The 23625-nt window shown below is 43.0% G+C and overlaps 1 protein-coding gene across 2 annotated transcripts in view; it reads left to right on the top strand.

Moving 5' to 3' along the window:
• The window catches only part of NUP93 (nucleoporin 93), a 96117-nt gene that overhangs the window by 60647 nt on the left and 11845 nt on the right, over positions 1 to 23625 (top strand). For both annotated transcript variants that reach the window (XM_087827165.1, XM_016221026.2), the window contains 6 exons: positions 4861 to 4989; positions 14194 to 14268; positions 16498 to 16587; positions 18317 to 18456; positions 21731 to 21863; positions 23309 to 23466. In XM_087827165.1, the coding sequence (XP_087683291.1) occupies positions 4861 to 4989; positions 14194 to 14268; positions 16498 to 16587; positions 18317 to 18456; positions 21731 to 21863; positions 23309 to 23466 (725 nt within the window). The remainder of the gene's footprint in view (positions 1 to 4860; positions 4990 to 14193; positions 14269 to 16497; positions 16588 to 18316; positions 18457 to 21730; positions 21864 to 23308; positions 23467 to 23625) is intronic.

The raw sequence follows: 23625 nt of genomic DNA on the forward strand, positions 1-23625 counted from the left end.
GTGAGTTATCTCTCTTTGTTTCTGACAAGGATTAAAAAATCAAAACCTTTCCACAACTTCCCATTATGGAGTAAGAGATTTTTCAGGTCACCAGAGTCTTTTGGGGAGGGAGGAGGAAGGTGGAACTGAGTCTTTGGCGGGGGGAAGATCATGTGGAATTGATTCTAAAAAGGCAGCTAGTCTTTTAGAAGGCAGGTGAATAGGGGTGAAGTGAAACCTCTGTTTTGCTGTTCACTTACATAATCTTTATATATCAAGTGAAATATATTTCTGTATTATTTATGTAATAAATAATAAAGTGAAAAAACTACTGCTTCTCAGTGTACTTTATTAAAATGTTCCATGCAGATAGAAGGGCCCCAGTAGGGTTGACGTGAGATAGGGCAGCAGAGGGACTTGCCAGCTCTAATTTACAAGAAAATGTTCCAAAGGACTGACATGTTTAATTATCAGAGTAAAATGCCCTAAAATTTTATTATATTTTTGGCAACAGTACTTACTTGTAGAAATAGAGGAATTCACTTGGTTCAGATTTGAAAATATTTTTAAAAATTTTTTTTGTTGTTCACACTTTGAGTGAGCTACCAACTTTGATTCTCCTGCTGCAAAGGACCGATGCAATTAAATTAGGACTGTCGAATGCCACCGAGCCTTATTAATCAATCCACTTACTCTGTGGAATGTGTTTCTGGAATTGGCAGTCTCTGAACATTGTGCCATACTGAGACTAAATGTGCAGCCAGCCAAAACATTTAAGTGACATACCACAGTGCAAGATGTGTGCATATGTGTTTGTGAGGAAGATTTTCCAGTGTTGGGAGCCAGCCTGAGGGAGACCTTTCCCCTGAGTGGACCCCCGGAGATTGCCACTGAACGGGAGTCATTTTCAAAGAAAGGCTGAGCAGCTTCCTGGCATTTTGGTGGTAATTTCATGTTTGAATAACTTGCCAGTATCCTGCTGAAGTGCCAAGAAAGCAAGATACAAAACTACAAATGTGTCCTATCTTTTCCCATTTGGTGCATCCCAGCACAAACATAACAACATTATCAGAACATATGTAGAGCTTCTAAAAGCCAGCAACAGCTCAGTAATAAGCAGGTGTGAAGTCAAGGCATATTGCCCTCTTCCCTTTATGAAAAAGGATTTGAGTGCTCTCCACTGTTCTCAATTCAGTTGCCCAGTTCTCTTCCTGCCTTTCTTTCTTAACTGTGTTCAAAGAGCTCTATTTCTTTCTTTCTTTTTTAATATATCTATTGATTTCAGAGAGAGGAAGGGAAAGGGAAGAGATAGAGAGAAAGAAACATCAATGATGAAAGTCATTGATCGGCTGCCTCCTGCACGCCCCACACTGGAGATTGAGCCTGCAGCCCGGGCATGTGCCCTGACTGGGAATCAAACCAAGATCTCCTGGATCCTAGGACGATGCTCAACCGCTGAACCACATGGGCCACACCAAAGAGCTCTATTTCCACACATAACTTGAAAGATCCTGATTAAATTTGTCATAGTTTCTCCACTACTTTGTCATTTTCTGTGGTTTGTCCTGTCTTAATTTTAGACCTCTGCAAGCCCTTCCAGGTCATCCCTTCCCCTTCCTTTGAGTTTCTTTCCTTCTTGTTCCTACTATTCCCTACTTCCCACCTTGCTTCTGACCCCCACTGTCCTCTACTCATAGTTTGGTTTTTTTTGTTTGGTTGTGTTTTTGTGTGTTTTTTTAAAATATATCTTTATTGATTTCAGAGAGAGGAAAGGAGAGGGAGAGAGAGATAGAAACATCAATAATGAGAGATCATTGATGGAGCCCACAACCGGGGCATGTGCCCTGACCGGGAATCGAACCCTGATCGCTTGGATCCTAGGTCGACGCTCAACCGCTGAGCCATGCCCAGCTGGGCTACTCATAGTTTTTAGTTGAGTAGCTCTGTTGACTCTCTCATGAGCTCTTCTAGTTGACATTCTCCTTTGCACCTAACCCATCATGTGAGTCTAAAGGGCTAGAATAGGGCAGATGGGTGGCTGATCATTCCTGATTAGCCCACAAATTGGATGTTCCATTATCTCTAATGTAATTAAGATAAGCTGGGAGTGTTGTGGCCAAGGGAAGAGAATTTTAATTTTGGGCCATTCATTTTTATTTAAGGCTCCTTATCACACTAATGATGAATGGAACCACAGTGCTGTTTATTCAGGTTGTGGGGTTGTTTCTAAATGAGTAGCTGGCATACTTCGCAGATCTATCTGAGGGTTTGGGCCCAGAAAGCTGCCAGTTTTCAGAGTACTTCCTGTATTCAAGAAGCAGGAGTTCTTGGCATATAGGTGGGCAGCGTGATTAACAGGATGGTTAATCCCCACTTACTGTCCCTCTGCCTCTGCATGATGCTGTAGGTAACCCCACCATCCTTGTCAGCAGTATCTCTGGATGGTATATTGTCTGTTTTCTTTTCTGCCATTCTTGTCCTTAAGAAAAACTCTTGTGACCCTGTAGTATCCTGGGTCACTGCCACAGCTTAGCGCCTCACTTGCTGCTGCATGCTTGGAAAGCCTTGCCCCACCTTGTTTCTACACACCCTGGTCCTCATGCCATGTGGCCCTCTGTTGTCCCTTGCTGGGAGAAGTTCAAGGCTGAGGAGCTGGTTGGTCTGACCACTAATAGGAAGAGTTTTAGAAAAATTGAGGTTCACTTGTACACTATTTCTGGATACCTTCTAGGGAGACTCCCCCCACCCCCACCTTTCCATTCTAACATACTTCTCTCTTTTCAAAATGTGTAGCTTTCGCGTATAAGTTTGCTAATGTATCAAGAGAAAATGATTTTTCTCTAGGTACTTTTTCAGTCCAGGCTAACTGATTGGAGTGGTCCATTCTGCCTGACTCTCAGAAGAAAACTGGATGGAACACTGTTTTCAAAGCTCGTGATCATCATTTTCCTTGTGTCTTCAGAATGCATATTAGAAAAGAGATCCATTGATAGGTGGACCAAAATCAAAGTTGCAAGACCTGCCAGCCTTTTTCCTAATCAGTTTTATGTATGTCTGGTGTCTCTCTTTTTCACATTTTAATAAGTATTGGTCCATAGTCAAACATCCCATTTGTAGGAAGACTATATGTGATTTCTCTAACAGTTTTTCAAAGCTCACATGTATGGTTATCATCAGTATAAATTATCTGCATTGCCAAAAATAAAGCAGGCATTACTAGTGCTCATCCCCTTGGTGTGCCTAATTAGAGACCAATCTGACTGTAATCAGGTTGTGAATGAGATGGCTGTTGAAACTGGGACCAAGCTCATGGAAGCCTGGCCTGCCAATTAAAGAGTAACAGGCCGAGAGGTGATGGTTTGGGATTTCCCTGCAGGTTGCTTCAGCTTCCTCCCGGGCTTTATTTTGCCCTTTCTCTCTCCCTTCTTCCCTTTCTTCTATCTCTCTTCTTTTTCTCTTTTCTTTTCCTTCTCAGTGCCTTTGTTTTGGTAACAACTGCAGTAGACAGGAGCAAGGTTTGCCAGACATTTCAGTAGTGACTTTAAGTAGACGGTAGAAAACCCAACCATAGAAGGCTCTGTTTTTCTTTCACTGGTTTGCTTCCTCCTATGAAAATATCAATTTCTTAAAAAAAAAAAAAAAAAAAAAAAAGATACTGGGAGAATCTTTTGTTTTTATGTTTTCTTATTGCAGATGCTTATTAAATCTTAAGATAGCATTGCTTTTATAAGCCATTGTTATCATATGTACTACAAAGAAAATAAACTGATATGCTGTCAGTTGTAATGTGTAACCTAATTTCAGAGGTTATAAAAATATACAGGGTGAGGCAAAAGTAGGTTTGCAATTGTGAATATGTGAAACAGCGTTTATTCTTGTATTATTATTTATTGTATTATTTTCCACCCTATATTTGTCTTAATAAGCACAAGAAAAGATGTTCAACATCTTTTCATCATTAGGGAAATGCAAATTAAAACCATGAGAATACCCATTTAGGATGGCTACTATTAAAAAAGCCCCAAAACAACAAAATATTAAGTATTGGTGAGGATGCAGAGAGAGTGGAATCTTTGTGCACTGTTGATGGGATTGTAAAATGGTATAGCGTTGGTGGAAACAATCCCTCAAAAAATTAAACAGAATTACCATGTGATCCAGCAGTTCCACTCTGGGTATATACCCCAAAGAAATGAAAGCAGGAACTTGAGATAGTTGTACACCCATGTTCATAGCAGCATTCATTATTCAGAATAACCAAAAGGTAGAAGCAACTCAAGTGCCTGTGGATAGATAAGTGGATAAACACAATATGGTACATACATACAGTGGGGAAAAGGAAGGAAATTCTGCATATGCTGCAACATGGGTGAACCTTGAAGACATTATACTAAGTGAAATAAGCTAGTCACAAAAAGACAAATATTGTATGATTCCACTTCTGTGAAGTAGCTAGAGTAGTCGGAGACATAGACAGAAAATAGAATGTGGTTGCCAGGGGCTAGGAAGAGGAAGGAATGGAAAGTTATGCTTTAGTGGGTACAGAATTTCAGTTTTGTAAGATGAAAAGAGTTATGGAGATGGATGGTGGTGATGGTTGCACAACACTGTGAATGTACTTAATATCGCTGACTGTACACTTAAAAATGGTTAAGGTGGTAAATTTTGTTATGTGTATTTTACCACAATTAAAAAAAAATTTTAATGTGTTAGATTTGATGAACTAGGGTGTGTTGCGAACAGTTGTCAGTGAACTCTTTAAGGATAATTTGTAAAGTTAATTGCGTTTTCTCTACTTATGGAAAGATGGTAGATCTGAGGGGCTTAAAGAAACCATGTTCTGTTTTTCATTTGAGCCATCTCTCTCCTTGACTCTGACAGACCTTTGGCATGGCTGAGGAGTATCATCGAGAGTCAATGCTGGTCGAGTGGGAGCAAGTGAAACAGAGAATTCTCCATACACTGCTGGCCTCAGGAGAAGATGCCCTTGACTTTACTCAAGAAAGTGAGGTAGGTTGAGTCCAAGAGATAAACCACTATTAATAAAAATGTGAGGTCAAAGAATGCTTATCTACTTGACCGCTGACCATCTTGGCGCAGTTGATAACTCTCTCTCCCTTGGCTTCTAGGCTGCCTAGATTGCCTGGATTTCCTCCAACATGTCTGGCTGCTTCTGCTCAGCCTCCTTTGCTGAATTTTCCTCATACTCCTTGGTCTCTAGATGTTTGAGTGTCCCAGGGCTCAGTCCTTGACCTGTTCTTGTTTCTTCCTCAATCACTGCCCTGTTGATCTTGTCTGAGCCTGTGGCTTTAAATATCATCTGTCTGCTGAAGACTCAAATATACATCGAAGCCCCAAGCCCTAGACTCACTTATCTAGTGGCTTCTTGGCTATACTTGGATGTCGCAGAGCCATCTCAAGCTACACATGTACAGAACTGAGTCAAGATCGCAACTGCCCCCCATGTCCCTCCTGGTGCCAACTTTCTCTTCACAAAGTTAATCATCTTTATAAATGGCAATCCCAGTTTTTCACTTGCTCAGATCAAAAGCCACAGATTCATTTTTGTTCTCTCTTTCCACCTCGTCTTGCACATGTTGGTAAACCTACTTTCAAAATATACCCAGAATTCAACCACTTCTTACCACCTCCACTGTTAGCACTCTGGTCCAAACTACTGTAAGCTCTTGCTCAAATTATTGAACTTGCCTAACTGGTTGTTTCAATTACCTATTGCCATGTAGGAGATCACTCCAAACCGTAATGGCTGAAAACAGACATTTAGCTTAGCTGAGTATTTCTGGCTCACGGTCTCTTGAGGCTGCCATCAAGGTGTTGGCTGAGGCTACACTCATCTCAAGGTTCAATTCAGGACAGATCCACTCCCAAGCTCATTCATGTGGTTCTTGGCAAGCCTCAGGTCCTCTCTGGCTCTTGGCTTAGGGACATCAGTTTCCCATCATATGGGTCTCTCAACTGTACTACTCATAACATAACCCACTTCTGCTAGAGCAAGAGTGAGGGATCCAAGGGAGAGAGCTAAAGCACCCCCAACACAAAAACCACAGTCTTGATATAACTTAATCTTAAAAGTAATATCCTATCTATCCCCTCTGTTCAAAGTAAGTACTAAATCCAGCCTACACCCAGGGGGAGAGGATTATACAAGGGCTTAACTCCCAGGAGATGGGGATTATTGGGGACCATCTTAGAGGTTGTGGACCATGCTGGTCTCCCCGCTTTTGCCCTTGTACCCCTTGTACAATCTCTTAACATAGCAGCCAGAGTAACGAGTAACGCTATTAAAACACAGGTTAGATTGAGTCACTCCTCTGCTTGGGACCCTCCCATCTCACTTGGAGTGGAAGCCAGAGTCTGCACCGTGGCCTGGAAGTCCCTGCCTGACCGGATCTTGTTGCCTCTCCAACTTCCCCATCTACTACTCTCCCCATTGCTCTCACTTCTTCAGCCCTGTGAGCTCCTTACAGGTCCCTGAACAAACCTGGCAGTCTTGCTCCTGCCTCGGGTCCTCTGTGCTTCCTGTTACTTCTGCCTAGAATGCTCTTCCCCGAGATAGCTGCATGGCTGTCTCCCTCAGATGGTTATTCCTTCACATATTTACCCAGCACCGTCTCAGTGAAGCCCTCCAAGGTCTTGCTGTTGGAAATCCAAGCCAACCGCTCCCCATGCAGCACTTCCTCCCATATACTACTGTATATGTTTTATGTCTTTATATTGCTTATGGTCTGTTTCTCTCATTAGAATGTATTGATTGATGGTAGTACTAGGTCAAGGGTTTTCTTTAAAAATGGCGATGTATTTATATGATTCAAGAATTGAAGTACCCTGTCCCCAAAAGCTTGTTCATTCCCCTTTTTGCCTCTCCCAGAAGCAGTTAGTTTCTTGTGCATATTTTCAGTGTTTCTTTATACAAATACAAGTATATGAGACTATAATTCTTATCCCTCCCTCCTTCTTAACAAAAGTTAGCTTACTGTATGTTCTGTTCTGTATCTTGCATTTTTCACTTAATATATTCTGGAGACCCTTCCTGAGAGGAATGTTGAGACTGCACCTTGGGATCAGCAGGATGAGTGTCTTGCTTGATTAGTGAATGTCTGCCCTGTGCTGGGAAGCTGTGGCTTGATTAGTGATGTCTGCCCTGTGCCAGGGAGCTGTGGCTTGTCACACATTTGCTGCTCTGGTGTTGTGGAGAGCACAGCCCTGGGTTCAAATTCTAGCTTCCCCACTGACTAGTTGGGACCTTGTCCAAGTTATTAAACCCTGCAGACCTTCATTGTCTTCACTGGTGAAATGTGATTGTTGGGAAGATTAGTGATAATGTAAAGCACCTGACCCATAATGGCCATCCTGTACTATTATTTTTTAAAAGCAGTTTCAGATAATTTAGAGGTGTATATTTAAAATTATAATGTAAAAATTGTAGTGTTAGACATTTCAAATACTTTTCACCAATGCTTCCTGATAAGTAGTTTTATGGTTAGCTAGCATTCTTTTCCCTCAAGAGGTAGGACAGCTGAGGCTCAGAGAGACATGTAATATGCTGGTGAGACCCAGGACTGTTGGCTTCTAGACCATTGTTCTGTTGAAGTGTGGGTCAAGGGTGGATAGCTTGGCAGTTTGTCATGTCTGCAGGGTAACGTTACATATCCCATATCTACAGATTTACTCCCAATTTAAAAACCAGTTTTTCTGTTAAGTTTACCCCCAAATAAATAGGTACTAAAGTCATTTGTCTTAGGAAATTACTCCTTAAGGCTCCTGTTCCACATTTCTTAGACTCAAAGACTTGAAAGACTCAGATCAGAGTCTTTGGGAAAGAATATATTAAACCCTTGGTCAGTCTAATGTTTCTTTCTCAATTTCTTGTGAGTCTGAGCAGATAAATAGAATAGCTCATGATTTTATAAACTTCATTTTTAAAAATGGTGTTAATAGGTTGTAGTCTGTATTGGGATTCGGAAGTAATTATAAGCTGCTAATGAGATGTTCTTTCTTGATAGTTCCCTTAAAAATAAACTAGTCTATTTAGCAGACTTCTTCCTTGACCTCAAGTCCCCTCAGAAGGGAGTTAGAAACACTTACTGTTCTCTGTGTGACGCCTAGCAGACTGGATAGGTTGGCTGTAAAAGCCGGTGCGTGATGCAGTGGTTTTCTCTCTAGGTTATCCAGTGAATTGCCACTTTATTGACCCCTGTGGGTTTTGTTGTTTGTTGCTGTTGTTCTTGAACTCTTTTCCTGAAGTACAACGTGTACAGAAAAGCCCACATCATAAGTGTACAGCTCAGTGAATGATCACAAATGGAACACACCCAGATGGAGAAACAACATTACCAGTACCCAAGCAGTCCTCCTTGTATGCCTTTCCAGTCCCTACCCCTCACCACCTCCAACAAGGGAACCATCATTGTGACTTCCCACATCATAGATTAATTTTGCCTGTTTTTGGACTTTATGTAAATGGAGTCATACAATATGTACTCTTGTTTCTGCTTAACATTCTGTATATCGTTGCATGTAGTTGAAGGCCATTCGTTCTCATGGCTGAACAGTGTAACTGCAATCTGTGTATCCACTCTGGTGTTGACGGACATTTGGATAGTTCCCAGTTTGGGCTCTTATAAATAGCACTGTTGTGAACATTCTTCTACGTTTCTTTTGATGAATGTATGTTTGTGTCTCTGTCGGGAACACCTGAGGGGAATTGCTGGGTCACAGGGCATGCATATGTTCAGCCTTGGTAGCTACTGCCAAGTACTTTTCCAAAGTGGTTCTAATGATGTACCCTCTCCCCGGCAGGGCATGAGAATTCCATTTATTCAAGTCATTGCCACAGTTGGTATTTTTTGTCGTTTTTAATTTAACCATTCTGGTGGATGTGTGGAATCATGTGTTTTTACAGGCTTTTTTCATATAATTTTCTTCAAGGTGATAGTATCCACACTTGGGCAGGCACTTTCTCTACCCTCTTTATAGGAAACCACATAAGGTAAAGGCCAGAACCAGGCTTTGAAATTCGGCAGGCCGAGCGAGGTTCCCTGAGCCGGTTTCCGCACTGTACAGGCCTCTCTTGAACAACTGACAGGTTGTGTGCAAAGTACCTAGCCCAGTGCTGAGCACACACAGCACATCCAGCGGCATTTATGGTGGCTGCCACTATTTGGTGAGCTCCACACTATTAAGTTCATTTTAGTAGGATCTGTCCCTTTTTAAGTATTTTTAGGAATAAGGCTGTTGGAATCCAGAGAGTCATTAGTTAGAAAGGAGGCTTCCAGTCGTTTGGAGCTGACCTTACATTTGAAGGAAAATATCCAAATTTGGATAATTTAAAGAGAGGCTTGAGGCTATTTTTTTGAAAGCAGAAATGAACTAGGATATGGTGGTTCTCGAGACATTTCCCCCAAGCCTGAGAACAGAAGAGCAGTGGCGTTGCTCATGTCTATTCCTGGTGAGTTTCAGTGAGGGAGAGGATGGCTCAGTGACGTAAATTCAGTTTGGGACATGAATCTCCTTAGGGTACCACTGAAGAAAGAGGTGTACTTTTTAAAGGAAGGTGGGGATTGGAAGGTGGTTAATAGCTTTTCAGGTGTGGGCTGAATAAGAAGGATATGCTTTGAAGCAAGAAAGAGACTCCTGGCAAAGAACCCTTGTGCCCGACCTAGTCCTGGCTCTAGTAGGTGTGGCTTTGCTGGTGTGGCAGTACATGGGGTCTGAGTAGTGTTGGGAGTCGATATATCTTGGCCAACTTTAAAAACAGCACTTAAAGGTAAATTTAACCATAGAGGGGCTTAGAGGCTTTGTTGGTATTAGACGTAGTCAGTGGATCGCCCTTTAATGTATTGAATGGAAAATGATAGCCTAGCAAGTAACAGGCTCAGTAGAGAAGCTAAGTTGTAGCTTAAAAGTTATAGATAATAATTGTCACATTCCATCCACACTGATGTGTGAACAGCGCCTATGGACGTAGTCTCTTAATACCATATTTCATTAATTCCCAGTCACATATCCTTCTCACATTTTAACATTTCTGAAACCAGGATATGTCTTAAAATCAATGGTGTGTTGCAGTTTAATTGACTTTTTTTTCCTTTCTTGAATTTATTGGGGTGGCATTGGTTAATAAAATCATATAGGTTTTAATTGTACAGTTCTATAATACATCATCTATATATTGTACTGCGTGTTCACCACCTCAATTTGACATTTTTCTTCCTACATAAATAACATTTTGTCTTGCAATAGATGGAATACAGTAAAATATAGACAGACAGAGTTTGAATCTGAAAGCCCCAGACTGGATGATTCCAAACTGTATTTTATAGCTCCCTGGTAGTTTCCTAGGAAGTGGATTTGTTTCAGGTATTGAAGTTTGAGTAGAATTTCCATTTAGAGATAGCGCGATCTGCTGCTCTTTGAAAAAGGAATTTAAAAAACTCACAAGCCCTTCATTGTAACGCCATGATGTGTCATACATGGACACCTCCTTCTGGCACAGTATTCTGATGGTAGAGGGGTACAGACCCACTTATGAAAACTCTGCCACTCTCTCCCACCCCGACCCAAACATAACCTCTGACAACGGAGCACATCCTATACTTACAGCTCCCTCTCAGGCACATGTGCGCACATTTGTAGGCATCTGGCCATCTAATCAATTTATTATCAGTTGATTCCAGAAACGGCACCATTTTATGTATTAGATTCTATAGTTTAGCATTATGTTTTGATTTTTTAAAAACGTATGTTGGAACTTTTTTTAGGTTAGTACATGGAGGTGTCCATCATTTTTGTGTGACTGTAATAGATTTCATCATATAAATGGCCCCCATTTCCTTCTCATTTCATCCATGAAGAACAAGGCTACAGAGAAGGTAGATGTCATCATTACCCAAGGTCACACAGTTGGGTTGCACTTGGAACCTGGGTCTTCTGGTTCCCAGTTGCTGTTTATTTCCTAGTAGTACTGGTTTCTGTGTACAGATGTTATACCCAGCATTGAAAATGAATCACTTTGCATCCATTGTGCTCACAGAAAGCCACCTCCCTTTCTTCTGTAGTATCATCATATTTCCTTTTTATTCTGTACTTGTTTTGCTAGGAGTGCTAGTTCCCATACTTTTTCCCTAACTAGAATGTTTGATTTATCCTTGGGTACTCTTTGTACAAAAGTAGTTGCTTAGTAAAAGTTTGCAGTTCCCTCCTGCCACTCTTCACGTCCTACCTGCTGTTCTGGAATGCTCTCTTAGAATGACTGTTTTGGGAACACCATCTGCTCTAAGAGGACCCTTCTCGTGGCTATGCTCCCAGAGGTGGCTGTTTCTGCACATATCTCTAAACTCCTGGGTGAGCCCCTTGTCTTCTCTGGCCCCACCTTCCGTCTTCCCTCCCTGCCTTTCTGGTCTCTGGTTCCTTATTCCTCTCACCCCCACTGTGCTTCAGTCTGGGCCCTGTGCAGAGAAACGCAGAGGTCTGAGGAGTTTGGAATGTTACTTCCACACAGTATGCTGGTTTCCCAGCCCTCAAGCAGCCCCTGGCTTTGAAATTCCAGCAAACATTTGCTGGTTCCTCTGCTCAGGAATGTGCACGTACACATCCTGTTGATGGATAATTGACTTTATGTGTGGTGACACGGAGGCTTAGCCAAGGGCAAATGAAGGAAAGGTGCTTTTGAAAACAAGAGCATTAAGCAAAATTAATTTAAATGGAAATCTGAAGCCTGAAAACCAACTACTTTCTAAATGGATAACTTTAAGAATTGGGTTTTTAGTACTGGAAAATATTTCTCAAGGCTGTTTATGTATATTTAGCTGTAACAACTGTGTCCTTGCAGAAATGTTTTAGTGCTGTTTCCCTTTCATCTCCCTATTCATTCCCCCTAGTTAGGTACTGGAATTAACAGGCTTAGTGCTCTGTTCTTTAAAAAGACTTTGGGACCATCAGCTTTCGGTGGTTAGTTCTGTTCCAGAAAGGTGGCTGCCTTAGAGAACCGTCCCTCCTCAACTCAGTGTTACTGGGAACACCCAGAGTTAGTCCAGCTCATCGAAAATGAGCTGGCGGGGCTTCTGTTCATACCGGAATGTGTTTATTGTAGAAAAGTGAGATGAGAATTTCCAGAAAGCACAATGTAAAACATTTCAGATTATGTTTCTATAGTGTTCATATCTATCTATTGTTGTTGTTCAGTGTAGGATTTATTTCTATGTTCATTACCGTTGTTTATATTTTGTTTAAAAAGTGATAACAGCTAGCTGGCATTTATTGGCCAAGTCTTGGGCACTATGCTGAGCTCTTTCTACTTACTCCTCACAACGGTGTTGTAAGGGCATATTTTTCTTCCATTTTTAATCTTCATCACAGACCTATGCCAAGCAGCTCATCACTGCCCCGTTTTACAGCTAAAGAAACTGACGCTCAAAAAAAGCAATATACTCAGTCAAGGTCACACAGCTATGAGTGCTGGAGCCAGGATTTCTGACCACTACTCTCTCTTGTTTGATAGCTGTCCTTGGAAAGTTGTCCCAAGCTGCTCTGTCAGGCAGTGTGGTGCCACTTTGAATTCAGACCATGGCTCCACTACTTCCTATTGGAGTTACCTTGGGCAAGTTGCTTTCCATGTGCTTTGGTGTCTTCATCTGGAAAATTGATATAGCGAAAGTACATGTCTCATAGGGTTGTGGAGTTAATACATGGACATTAGTGCTTGGCATGTAGTAGGTGCTCAATGAGTGTAGTTATGTTATCATAGCCTGGTGGTTTTAAATAATTCCGTGTCTCAGACAGGAATGACCACTGGGTATATATTTAACTCTATATGCCAGACTGAAAGGTAGCAGGGGGTAGAGATGAGAGGTAGGAGTTTAGAATAGTTATTGGGTCAGCCAGCCAGCAGCATCTACCAAGATCAGTAAAGTGTTTAAAGCTCTTTTAATACCAGTGACTGCAGAAAGTGAGGGCTGAGAAGGACCTCTTGAGATTGACTGGGACAGCCCCTTCATTTAGTTGATGGGAACCAGAGACTCCAAGAAAAAGTGCCAGACCCCAAAGCCAGGGAGAAAGTGGCCCTCCTAGAACCCAGGTGTCCTGACAGTCCAGTTCATTCTCCAGAACCTGAGCATGTACAGCCCACCTTTCTGCCTCCAGCCCTCTCTCCTCTCTACCCTCCTCCCAGGGCAAGTTCACGCTCACCTCCTCTAACCAGCTTTGCTAGTGCTAGGAAGTTTTGCTGCTGTCTCCCACCGGTTTCCTAGGAGGCCTACTTTAAACTGCTTTGTTTTAGATTTTAGAGAGTAGAGCATTGATTTTTTTTTTTTTTTTTTAATGAGAGAAGCATAAAAACTTTGGATTCTGCTACAGTACAGTACGAAGTAATGTATTAGAAATTTAAGGACATATCTATAGGGTACACCTCATTTTGATCCATGTTTGTTTGCAGTAGGGAATAAACTTAACTAAACATTAACTTTTGTCTTTCTTTAAAAAAAAAAAAGACTACTAAACTTTTCCATATAAACTTTTATGTCCAAAGACAGTAAGGTCTTTGAGGACAGTCCCTGCGGCCTAGCTCGTTGCCATTCCTGTGGGGATCGATGTGCACACAGCTTATGCACTTGGCAGGCAGGCACTTAGCAGATGTTTACGGAATGACTGAATGACTTGCCGAACCTAGACTGGCTTCAGATCTTCAGATGCCAAAAACTAATCAGCAGCTACTACTGTCTTAGTGTGGACTCTAGACTGGAAATGTTGCATCCCAGTCCTGTGACCCTCTCTGTAAACCCCATTCCCTCAGCTGTGTGACATGATTGATGGAAACAGGAAGTCCACACATAACAATGATGGCCTCACTGCTGTGAAGCCATGGTGAGGGATGTCGAGGTGGAGAGGGGGCATGGGATTGAACTGAATGTTGGGAATATGTGCATTTCCGGAACCAGTCATTGAAATAGCCTTGCAACTTATCCCACTTCCTGTTATTTTTGAGTTGAGTTGTCCTATGCCTGCCTCCTTCTCATGTTCATGGTAAAAAAAGTTGCTTTCTAATGAAACCCCTAAAATCATTATTTGGAGGAAGTCTGACTAGGAAACAGACTCATGGCTTTGTAAAGACAAGTGTGTGTATATATGATTTTTTGTTTGTTTATATTACTGAATGCTGTTCTTAACCAATTCTGGTAAATGTGTATTTATCTACAGCCAAGTTACATCAGTGATACGGGACCCCCTGGTCGAAGCTCTCTGGATAGCATCGAGATGGCCTATGCCCGGCAGGTGAGCACACTCTCAAGGAAGATCGAACCAAGGAAAATCCTGTGTGGGCCTCCTGGGGAGTAAAAGAGAACAAAGACTCCATGTGAAAGTCAAACCCTGAAAGCAAGTTGGGTTTTCATTCAGAGGACTGGTTAATATTTTACCATCTAGATCACTGGAGAATTCCATAAAATTGGCTACCAGACTGGCTCCGATTTGATGTAGGGAAATTGAACTCTGCCTCTGCACGGGCCAGGCATCTCATTTTGCACTTGGCAGTAGCCCATGTACAGTAAAGCCTTGAGTAACTGCACTGCTTAGCAAATGGAGTTCTATATTAACTGAATTACCTGGTAGGCTGATGGTATTATCAGAAATCCTTCTTCACCCCTTGTTGAGAAATTTTCTAAATGCTTTTCTGCTTGGTAAGCGTCATGTACTCACCACTACCTAATGTTGTCCTGGATAAGCTCAGGCTGTGGTGGGACCCTGGTCCTGGTTGTGTATCATGACCATGCAGTCGTGTGGGTATGGATTGAGGTGCTTTGCCATGAGCACAGGGACTCGTTGGACTGAAAAGGCCCTGAGGACAGTATGTCCCTGGAACTGACTTTCTGAATAAAGCAGTGCTGGCCACCTGTGTTCTATTCTGATTTGCCGCTTCCCTGCACAAAGTATCAAGGGGAGACAATTATCTTGTTTCTTGAATTGAGGGTGGCAGGCTTCCATGCCTCTTATACCCCTTGTTGAGAAGAACTCAGCATATCGTGGCCACTTCTAACCAGGAAGCCGAAGCCAGCAGCAGCAGCTTCCCACACACGAGTCCCCCTCCTTCTAAATCCCTCCGGTTTTACTACTGGACCCTCATTTCTTTCCTTCTGCTCTAGTTTTGAGATCTCTCCCCTGCTGCATTTACATACTTTAAAGTTCACCTTCATTGTATGGCTGACTCCTTCCATTGCCACGGCCACCATGAGTTCAAGCCTAATAAATATGCTTCTGAGGAAAGAAACTCTGTATCTTCTATGAACACTATCTATGAACACTAAGGCTTCATAAAACTTAACATTTTCTAGCACTAAGGATACCACAATGTCGTGTAGCTGTTTATATGTCTGTCCCCTCCATGGAGAGTTAGTCTTTATATCCCAAGTTGAACACAGTACCTTGCAGAGGGAAAGCCCCTAAATGCTCATTGAGTAAGTAAACACGGCCTTTTAGTTTAAAAATCTTTTTTTTAAATATATAACTTTATTGATTTCAGAGAGAGGGAAAGAGAGAGAGAGAAACATCAATGATGAGAGTCATTGATTGGCTGCCTCCTGCACACCCCAACCACGCTGGGGATCGAGCCCACATCCCAGACATGTGCCCCGACCAGGAATCGAACTGCGATCTCCTGGATCATAGAATGCTGCTCAACCGCCGAGCCACGCCAGCTGGTCAAACCCATTTTTATTTAGTCTTTACAGCGGCCTTGGAGGCTTCCTGGTAGCACCCCCCATTTACAGTAGAGGGAAGTAGGTTTGGTGGTCTCCTGATTTGTCTAACATCACTACCTTGTTCAGTCCCTGGTAGAGCAAGAACTTCAGATGTAAAAAGACTAGAACTTACTAGTTTTTATCATCATTATTTTAGTTCTTTTGAAGTACAGTTCAAAGTAATGGTGGTTTTTCCATACCTTAAGCATCACATAGTGCCTTTTCCTTAACAACATTCACTAAGAAGAAATGGATGCTCCAAAGTGCAGCAGCTGCTGTTCTAACCCGCGGAGGGCTGCGACTACCCCTCCTCACTCAGTCCACAAGCCCTGGGCCTGGCCCATTCCACCCTTTTGCTCAAAGATTACCAAACTTTGCCTCGGGTTCTTAGGAAGCAGTCACAGGAGTCCATCCATTGTCCATCTCCCCCTTTGATCCTTGCTTACTGGGACTGAGGGTCTGCTGGGCAGAGAGGCACAGAATGGCCTGTGGTACTCCCCCCAGGACCACCCTGCTCCCCTTCCTCAGGTATCAGGAAGGCTGGGGCAGCAGTTAGCTCTGGTGTGTGGATGCTGCTACACAGAGCTCAACCACAGGACTGGAAAGCAGGCCGGAGCCTTGCCCGCCAGGCAGAACAGACTGGAAGGACAGGTTGACTGAAGCTTTGCTGACCATGGGCAGGAGCTGGCTTCAGCACTGCTTCAAGAGCTTTTAAAAAGGAGAGAGGAAAATAGAAATGTGCCATTGCCTTTGCTTTTCGTTATTTCAGATTTATATCTATAACGAGAAGATCGTAAACGGGCACCTGCAGCCTAACCTCGTGGACCTCTGTGCGTCTGTCGCAGAGCTGGACGATAAGGTAGGGCTGAGCTGACCCAGGGAGGAGCCTGGGGCCCGGAGCAGGCTGGAGTAGCAGCTTGCTGACTGGGCAGAAGTGGGTTGGAAGGACGCTCTGTTCTGTGGGGCAAAATGTTAACTCTTCCTCAGAGTTTTATTGTAAATAATTTGGGGGTGGTTTTTTATTGATGAGGCTATGTGTGTATTTTTAGTGTATCTTCAGAAGGCTCAGCCAGGATCAATTATTGGCCAGGAGAGTTCTTGAGCTGTATTTGTTTTAAAGTCCTGTCAGACTCCAGCTCCTCCCTCACTGGTTTCCCTCCTTAGACAGGCTGAGGAGTTCTTTCACAGGAGTTGTAAAGGTGGTGTGGTTTTCACACCTGTGAGCCCCTTGAACTCGATTCTCGTGGGGGTCTGAGAGCATTCTTCATATGCTGTTGGTTCCATTCCTCTCTGACTCCCCGTCTGTATTCCCATCCCTCAGTTCTTATCCACGGTCAGTTTTCTCCCTGGGGGAAAAATAAATTAAGAAGTGAGTGGATCGATGGGTAGGTGGCCCAGAGGAAGGGGGAAGGAGGGAAGGATATAATGGAAGCCAGTACTCATACACAGGTTTTTGTCTTTAAAAATGTATCCAACTTTATTTTTTAAGTAGTAAAATGTAAGGCACTACAAACAGATCTAAAGAAGAACATAAGAATTCAACCACCATCTCACCAGCTAGAAAGGGTCACATTTGGGTGGATTTTCTATAGTTTTAATTTTTGAGGGGACATGAAAACAGGATTTTCTCTTTTCCTTTGGAAAAGTGTAAACCTGCTTTTCTCCAGTGGGTGCTGTTGTCGCAGGATTCTTAACTTTAGTGCAGAGGTTCAGGGAACATATTTTTTTCTTTTAAATCCTCGTGCAAGGATATTTTTTTTCCATTGCTTCTTAGAGTGGAGGAGAGGGTTGGAGGGGGAAGGAGAGAGAGAGAGAGAGAGACATTAACTGGTTGCCTCCCACATGTGCCCTGACGGTGGCTGGGGATCCAGCCTGCAACCAAAGTCCATGCCCTTGACTGGGAATTGAACCTGCGACCCTTCGGTGCAAGGGCTGATGCTCTAACCACGGAGCACACCCGCCAGGGCAGGAACGCGTTTTTAAGGAGGTATTTACAGCCAGGAAGATTCTGGAGAGAGAGAGTCCCAGCTGTGTGGTGGTAACAAAGGAGAGAACCCCCGCTTCTGTCCTGGGAGGAGTCTTTTCAAGGGACTGAGTGGGAAGGAAAATGGGGGACTGTGACACTCCCAAAATGGGGTAAGAGCAGTGGCCCCTGGGGGGACAAAACATATTATTTAGGTTAAACTCTTATTTTAAGCCTTAAAAAACTGAAATGACCTTGTAAGGACTGAAATGCAGCTACTTGAGTTCAAACTCCTAGCGTGCTGAATGATTATAAATGTATTCACTCTCCCTTAAGGGAAGACCCACTGAGATTCAGTGTTCTTGTTACTTCTACGTGGTCTTAATTATGCAGGTGGTTAGTCAGCCTGGAATAGTCATTGATCTGAAAACAGGGTGCTTATTGGAAGGTGGAAGCCTGGCAGGTGGCAGGGCAGAGGTGCATCTTCTGTGCTGGGTGTAGCCTGGGGGCCTCAGACAGGAGGCATTAACCTCTCCCTCCACATCCTGCCTGCCTGCAAGGTCAGAGAGCCAGGCAGTTTCTCAAGCCCCGCAGCATTGTCATGTGCCATCTCATTTATGTGCAGAACATCTCTGACATGTGGACCATGGTAAAACAAATGACAGACGTGCTGTTGGCACCGGCAACGGATGCCCTGAAGAGCCGCAGCAGCGTGGAAGTGCGTATGGAGCTGGTCAGGCAGGCCCTGGGGTACCTGGAGCAGAGGTAAGGCAGCAGCAGCAGCAGCAGCAGCGCAGTGAGGCTGGTTTTAAAGTGCCCCGAAGGCGCCCATTTCTCAAGTGTCAAGTGCTCTGTAGCTAGTACAATTTAAACAAGGTTGAGCCAGTCCGAGAGGTGTAACCCTGTTTTCAGAAGCACTTCTCGACCAGGACTAGTTCTGCAACGAAGTAAAATCCTGCTAAGTGAGGGCACTGTCAGCCTTCTCTTTTTCTCTTTCTCTGCTCTCTGTCCCTCCGTACGGAGACAACATGATTATTAGATCATAATGCCTTAGGTCAGGATCCTGTTCCCCAGTGTGGTTTAGACATTACTCCTTAGGCTCTTTTCTCTCAGCATTTTTTTTTTTTAATATCTTAATTGATTTCAGAGACAGGAAAGGAGAGGGAGAGAGAGAGATAAAAACATCAATGATGAGAGAGTCATTGATCGAGCCCACAACCCGGGCATGTGCCCTGACCAGGAATCGAACCGTGATCGCCTGGATCCTAGGTCGACGCTCAACCGATGAGCCACGCCCGGCCGGGCTCAGCATTTTAATTTTCACACCTGGCAATCCTGCCACCTTTAAACCTTAGCAAGGCCCCTTGATCTTTTCATTTCCTTCTGGCTCTAATCAGTTAATCCTGTGAGTCCAGTCCTTCCCAACTGCTAAGGCCTGTGATTTGTGCCAGGGTTTCTTTGCCACCCCCTCACTAATTAGACTCGGTCACTGAGGGGGTTGTGGTGCTGCCCTTGTGCCCTAACTATTGTCCCCTTCAATGGTAGGGCGGGTGCCATTCATCACTCCCTGTGGACATTCCTCCCAGCTCTGAATTGGCCAGCAGGGGTTGTCATGAGTGTGCAACAGACCCTCTTTATTTCAGAGACAGGGTACTGGGGCCTCTCTGCTGGCTCTAGAAGAAAAGCCACGCTTGAATACACTTGCTCAGCTCAGCTCTTTGCCACTGGGCCTGTGCAGCTGCCAGTGGCTTTGCAGGGTGGTTGCCCTTAATCAACAAAATAATACTTCATTAGGAACTCACAAGACTTCTTGTGTGTAACAGGTAATTCAGACTTGGTACAGCGGAGAAGAGGTATAAAAACTGTAAAATACTGTATTAAGTATACAGTATTAAGTACAGGTATAAAACACTGTATTAATTATACAATAGCTACACTAGATGAACACCATCAGACATATTAAAATCACTAGCCTCCATTCTCTAGTTCAGTAAAATCTGGAACTCCTACTGGTTATTTATTATGGCATGGGCACAAAAGAGTTTATGAAATATTCCATCAGGCTTTGGCTAAATTTTTGTGAACATAAGTTTTGAGTGTATTGATCTTTAGCCATAAAGAGCTTTAATTATTTATTTCCTACAAGTCAACAAAATACTAGTCAGAATTTCGTACTGAATAGAACTTTGTAAAATGGGTATATGAATATGACTGCTCATGACTGCTTCTTTCTTAAACCTAATTCTTGGCATAGGTGCTTGACTTCACCAGTGGTACCAAGCTGCATTCCTTGGTTTTATATCTGGTAAACCATCCCAATTTTTTTTTTCTTCATTTATTTTTTTAGAATTATCTTGTCCCATTAATTCCTTTAGCAGCACTTGGAGCTGTTTGGGAGTTTCCTGAACATAGTTATTATAACCTTATATTCTTTTTCACTCCAGTGGCATTGCTCTCTGATGGCATTCTTTTTAAGGATTCACTGTCACCTTTTGATAAAAGGAATATTCTAGAATAATTATACTCACTTTAAAAAAAATGTTTTTATTGATTTTAGAGAGAGGGAAGGAGAGGGAGAGAGAGATAGAAACATAGATGAGAGAGAAATATCAACATTGATTGGCTGCCCCCTGCACGATCAAGCCGGCAACCTGGGCATGTGCCCTGATCAGGAATCAAGCTGGCAACCTCCTGGGGCATGGGTTGATGCTCAACCACTAAGCCACACTAGCCAGGCAAGAATAATTATACTCACTTTAATTTTTTTTTAAATATGTTTTTATTGATTTTTAGAGAAATAGGTAGGGAGAGGGATAGAGAGAGAAACATTGATGAGAGAGAAACATAATTGATCAGCTGCCTCCTGCACGGCCCCCACTGGGGAACGAGCCGACAAACCAGGACATGAGCCCTGACTGGGAATTGAACCATGACCTCTTGGTTCCTAGGTCGATGCTCAACCACTAAGCCACATCGGCTGGGCTAATTACACTTTTATTTTTGCTCATGCTAATCCACTGGCAGCGGGGGTGGGTATATGGATAAAATGGGTGAAGGGGGTCGAAAGATACAAACTCCCATTTATAAAGTCAGTAAGTCCTGGGATGTAGTGCACAGCACAGTGACTGCAGTTAATGATACTGTCTGCATATTTGAAAGTTGCTAAGAGAATAGATCTTAAAAGGTCTCATCACAAGAAAAAGAATTCTGTAACTGTGTATGTATGGTAGTGGATGTTAACTAGACTTAATGTGATCGTTTCACAATATATATAAATATCGAATCATTATGTTGTATATCTGAAAGTAGTATCATGGTGTATGTCAATTATACCTCAATTTAAAAGAATTTGAATATGGCTTATATTTTCAATACTAACAGTTATTAGTGTTGAATTTATTGGTGTCATAATGGTATTGAGGTTAGGTAGGAGAATGTCTTAGTTCTTAGGAGATACATGGTGAAGTATTTACAGATGAAGTAGCTCTTGCTCTCTATATTTCTAATAACATTTAAAAATAGTTCAGAAAAGAAGTGTGTGTGTGTATGTATGTATGTATATGCATATATATATCTATACATACTGAATGAGAGAAAACATGCACACAGATTTAACAATATGTGAACCTAGGTAAAGGGTATATGAGCATTCATTGGACTATTTTTTTATTTTTTTTTGTAGGTTGAAATTTTTCAGAGAAAAAGTTTAAAAAGAACTCACTAGAACATTAGACTGTGAGTGCAGCAATTATTATTCTGCACATTAACCCTAATGCATTTGAAGTCCACAGTTAAATTCCTCCAGGGACTCTTTTGAGTATCTGCAGTGATGAGAAATCGTTGCAACAATCCACTGCCCACTGAATAAGTAATGTGGTTTGCTTCATTAAATATGCACCGTTTCATCTTCTGTGTCAGATCTGAAGTCCAGGCCCTGCCCTGCAGAGTTCACAGTCTATTTAATGCCATCAACATGGACACAGATATGTGTAATGTGTGTATTCAACCTCCTTCGTTTTTTTCTTCTAAATTTTTACAGTTATAAGAATTACACTCTTGTGACTGTCTTTGGAAATTTGCATCAGGCCCAGCTGGGTGGTGTGCCTGGGACTTACCAGTTGGTTCGAAGTTTCCTGAACATTAAACTTCCAGCTCCCTTGCCTGGACTTCAGGTATTGGCAGTTTTCTCTGTGTGATATTTATATTTCCAGAGTTTTCCGTTAAGGTGAGGTTATGTGTAGAAACTACTGTGTAGAAAAGAGACCAGAGAGGGAGAGGAGAGAAGTTGGGAGACCTTGGGAGACTAGTAGCGCAGGAGTCCATCTGGTGATGGCACTTGCTCAGATCAGTATGTGGAGGGGTAGGATATCCTTGGGTCCCAGTCGTTTTTCAAAGTAGAGCCAATAGGACTTGTTGAAGAATTTGGAGGTGGGTGTGAGAGGCAGAGTCAGGGACGACTTCTGAGATATTTGGCTCTGACAGCTAGAAGAATGGAGTTGGATATGGGTCTTAGGATGTGGCCTCTCTCCTCAGCTCACAATCCAGTTGAGGGAATTACCTTACAGTCATTTATCATTCCTTGTGCAAGGTGCTGCCAAGAGTGGTGGGATACATAGGAGGCTGGCGTTATAAAGGAGGTGAGGGCCACACTTGTGCTTGAAAACCAGCACTGACTAGCCTGAGGGCTTGGAAAAGAGAATTCCACAAGGAGGGAGCAGCAAGAGTAAATGCATGGAGGCAGGAAAGGGTATTTGGAGTACTGGCTGTGTGGTAGGATTTGGCAAGCTTGCAGCAAGCTGGTGAATGCCTTGAGTTCCAGGCTAAGCACCTTGGCTGTAAACAGCTCGAAGAGGTTTAAGTGGGGAGGTGACACGATCACATCTGGGTTTTAGAAAGAGTCCTACAGGCATAGGTGGAGGAGCCAGAAAGGAGGTCTGCAGTCCACTTCTCTGGAGTTGTGCAAAAGCAGAGAGAAGAGTAACCACAGTCCTGCTACGCAGATGGATGACAAAGCCAGAATCAGGATAAATAAGCTCTAGTCCCAGGAAAGGAAACAGCTGCCTTCTCAGATCCCCAGCACCTAGCACAGTGTCTGAAACAAAGATACTCAGTGTTGAATGAACAACAAAAGAATGAATGAAAATGCCAGTATCCGTTTGGTTAATAATTGGTGCTTAGCATTTTATAAACTCAAGAATGATAATGATGCTCTCTTATTGGTCAGTGAACGTCTTCAGCCCTCACTCTGTGAGGTTTGCAGGAGGGCACGTCTAAGTTGTCACCGAACATATTCTGTGATTTCTGCAGCCTACTGGGGGTCCGGGGTGAAACCATTGGCTGGCTCTGAACTGGGTGGGGCACACAGTGATTTGGAGGAAAAGCTTCAGAGCCCCACTGCCACTTGCCAACTTACCTTGAACGAATACTTAATGTTCTTATGCCTCAGTTTCTTCGTTTGTAAAACGGGGAGGAGGCCATAAATGGTCCCTGCCTCATAGGGTTGTGGTGAATATTAAGCAACCTTATACAGGAGAGGACTTAGCTGAGGGTGAGCATATCAGAAAGCCATTGGTGGGCTTTTGTTGGTGTGTTTGTTTGAGCATCTTTCCTCTTTTAGGATGGAGAGGTGGAAGGCCATCCTGTGTGGGCACTGATTTATTACTGCATGCGCTGTGGGGACCTGCTGGCCGCCTCGCAGGTGGTTAACCTAGCCCAGCACCAGCTAGGAGAGTTTAAAACCTGGTTCCAGGAATACCTGAACAGCAAGGACAGGAGGTACGTGAACGAGATGGCGCGTCCCCGAGATCACGCTCTTTCCCCTGTACGTGGCTCAAACTACATTTCTACTTGGGAACAATGACGTTTAGAGAGGGAGTAGAAGTCTCTTGAGAATAACAGTTGAAAACCTTAGAAGAACCTGTTCTGACACTCATG

The sequence above is a fragment of the Miniopterus natalensis genome, chromosome 18 (assembly GCF_054644295.1).
Source record: "Miniopterus natalensis isolate mMinNat1 chromosome 18, mMinNat1.hap1, whole genome shotgun sequence".
NCBI classification, from domain to species: domain Eukaryota; kingdom Metazoa; phylum Chordata; class Mammalia; order Chiroptera; family Miniopteridae; genus Miniopterus; species Miniopterus natalensis.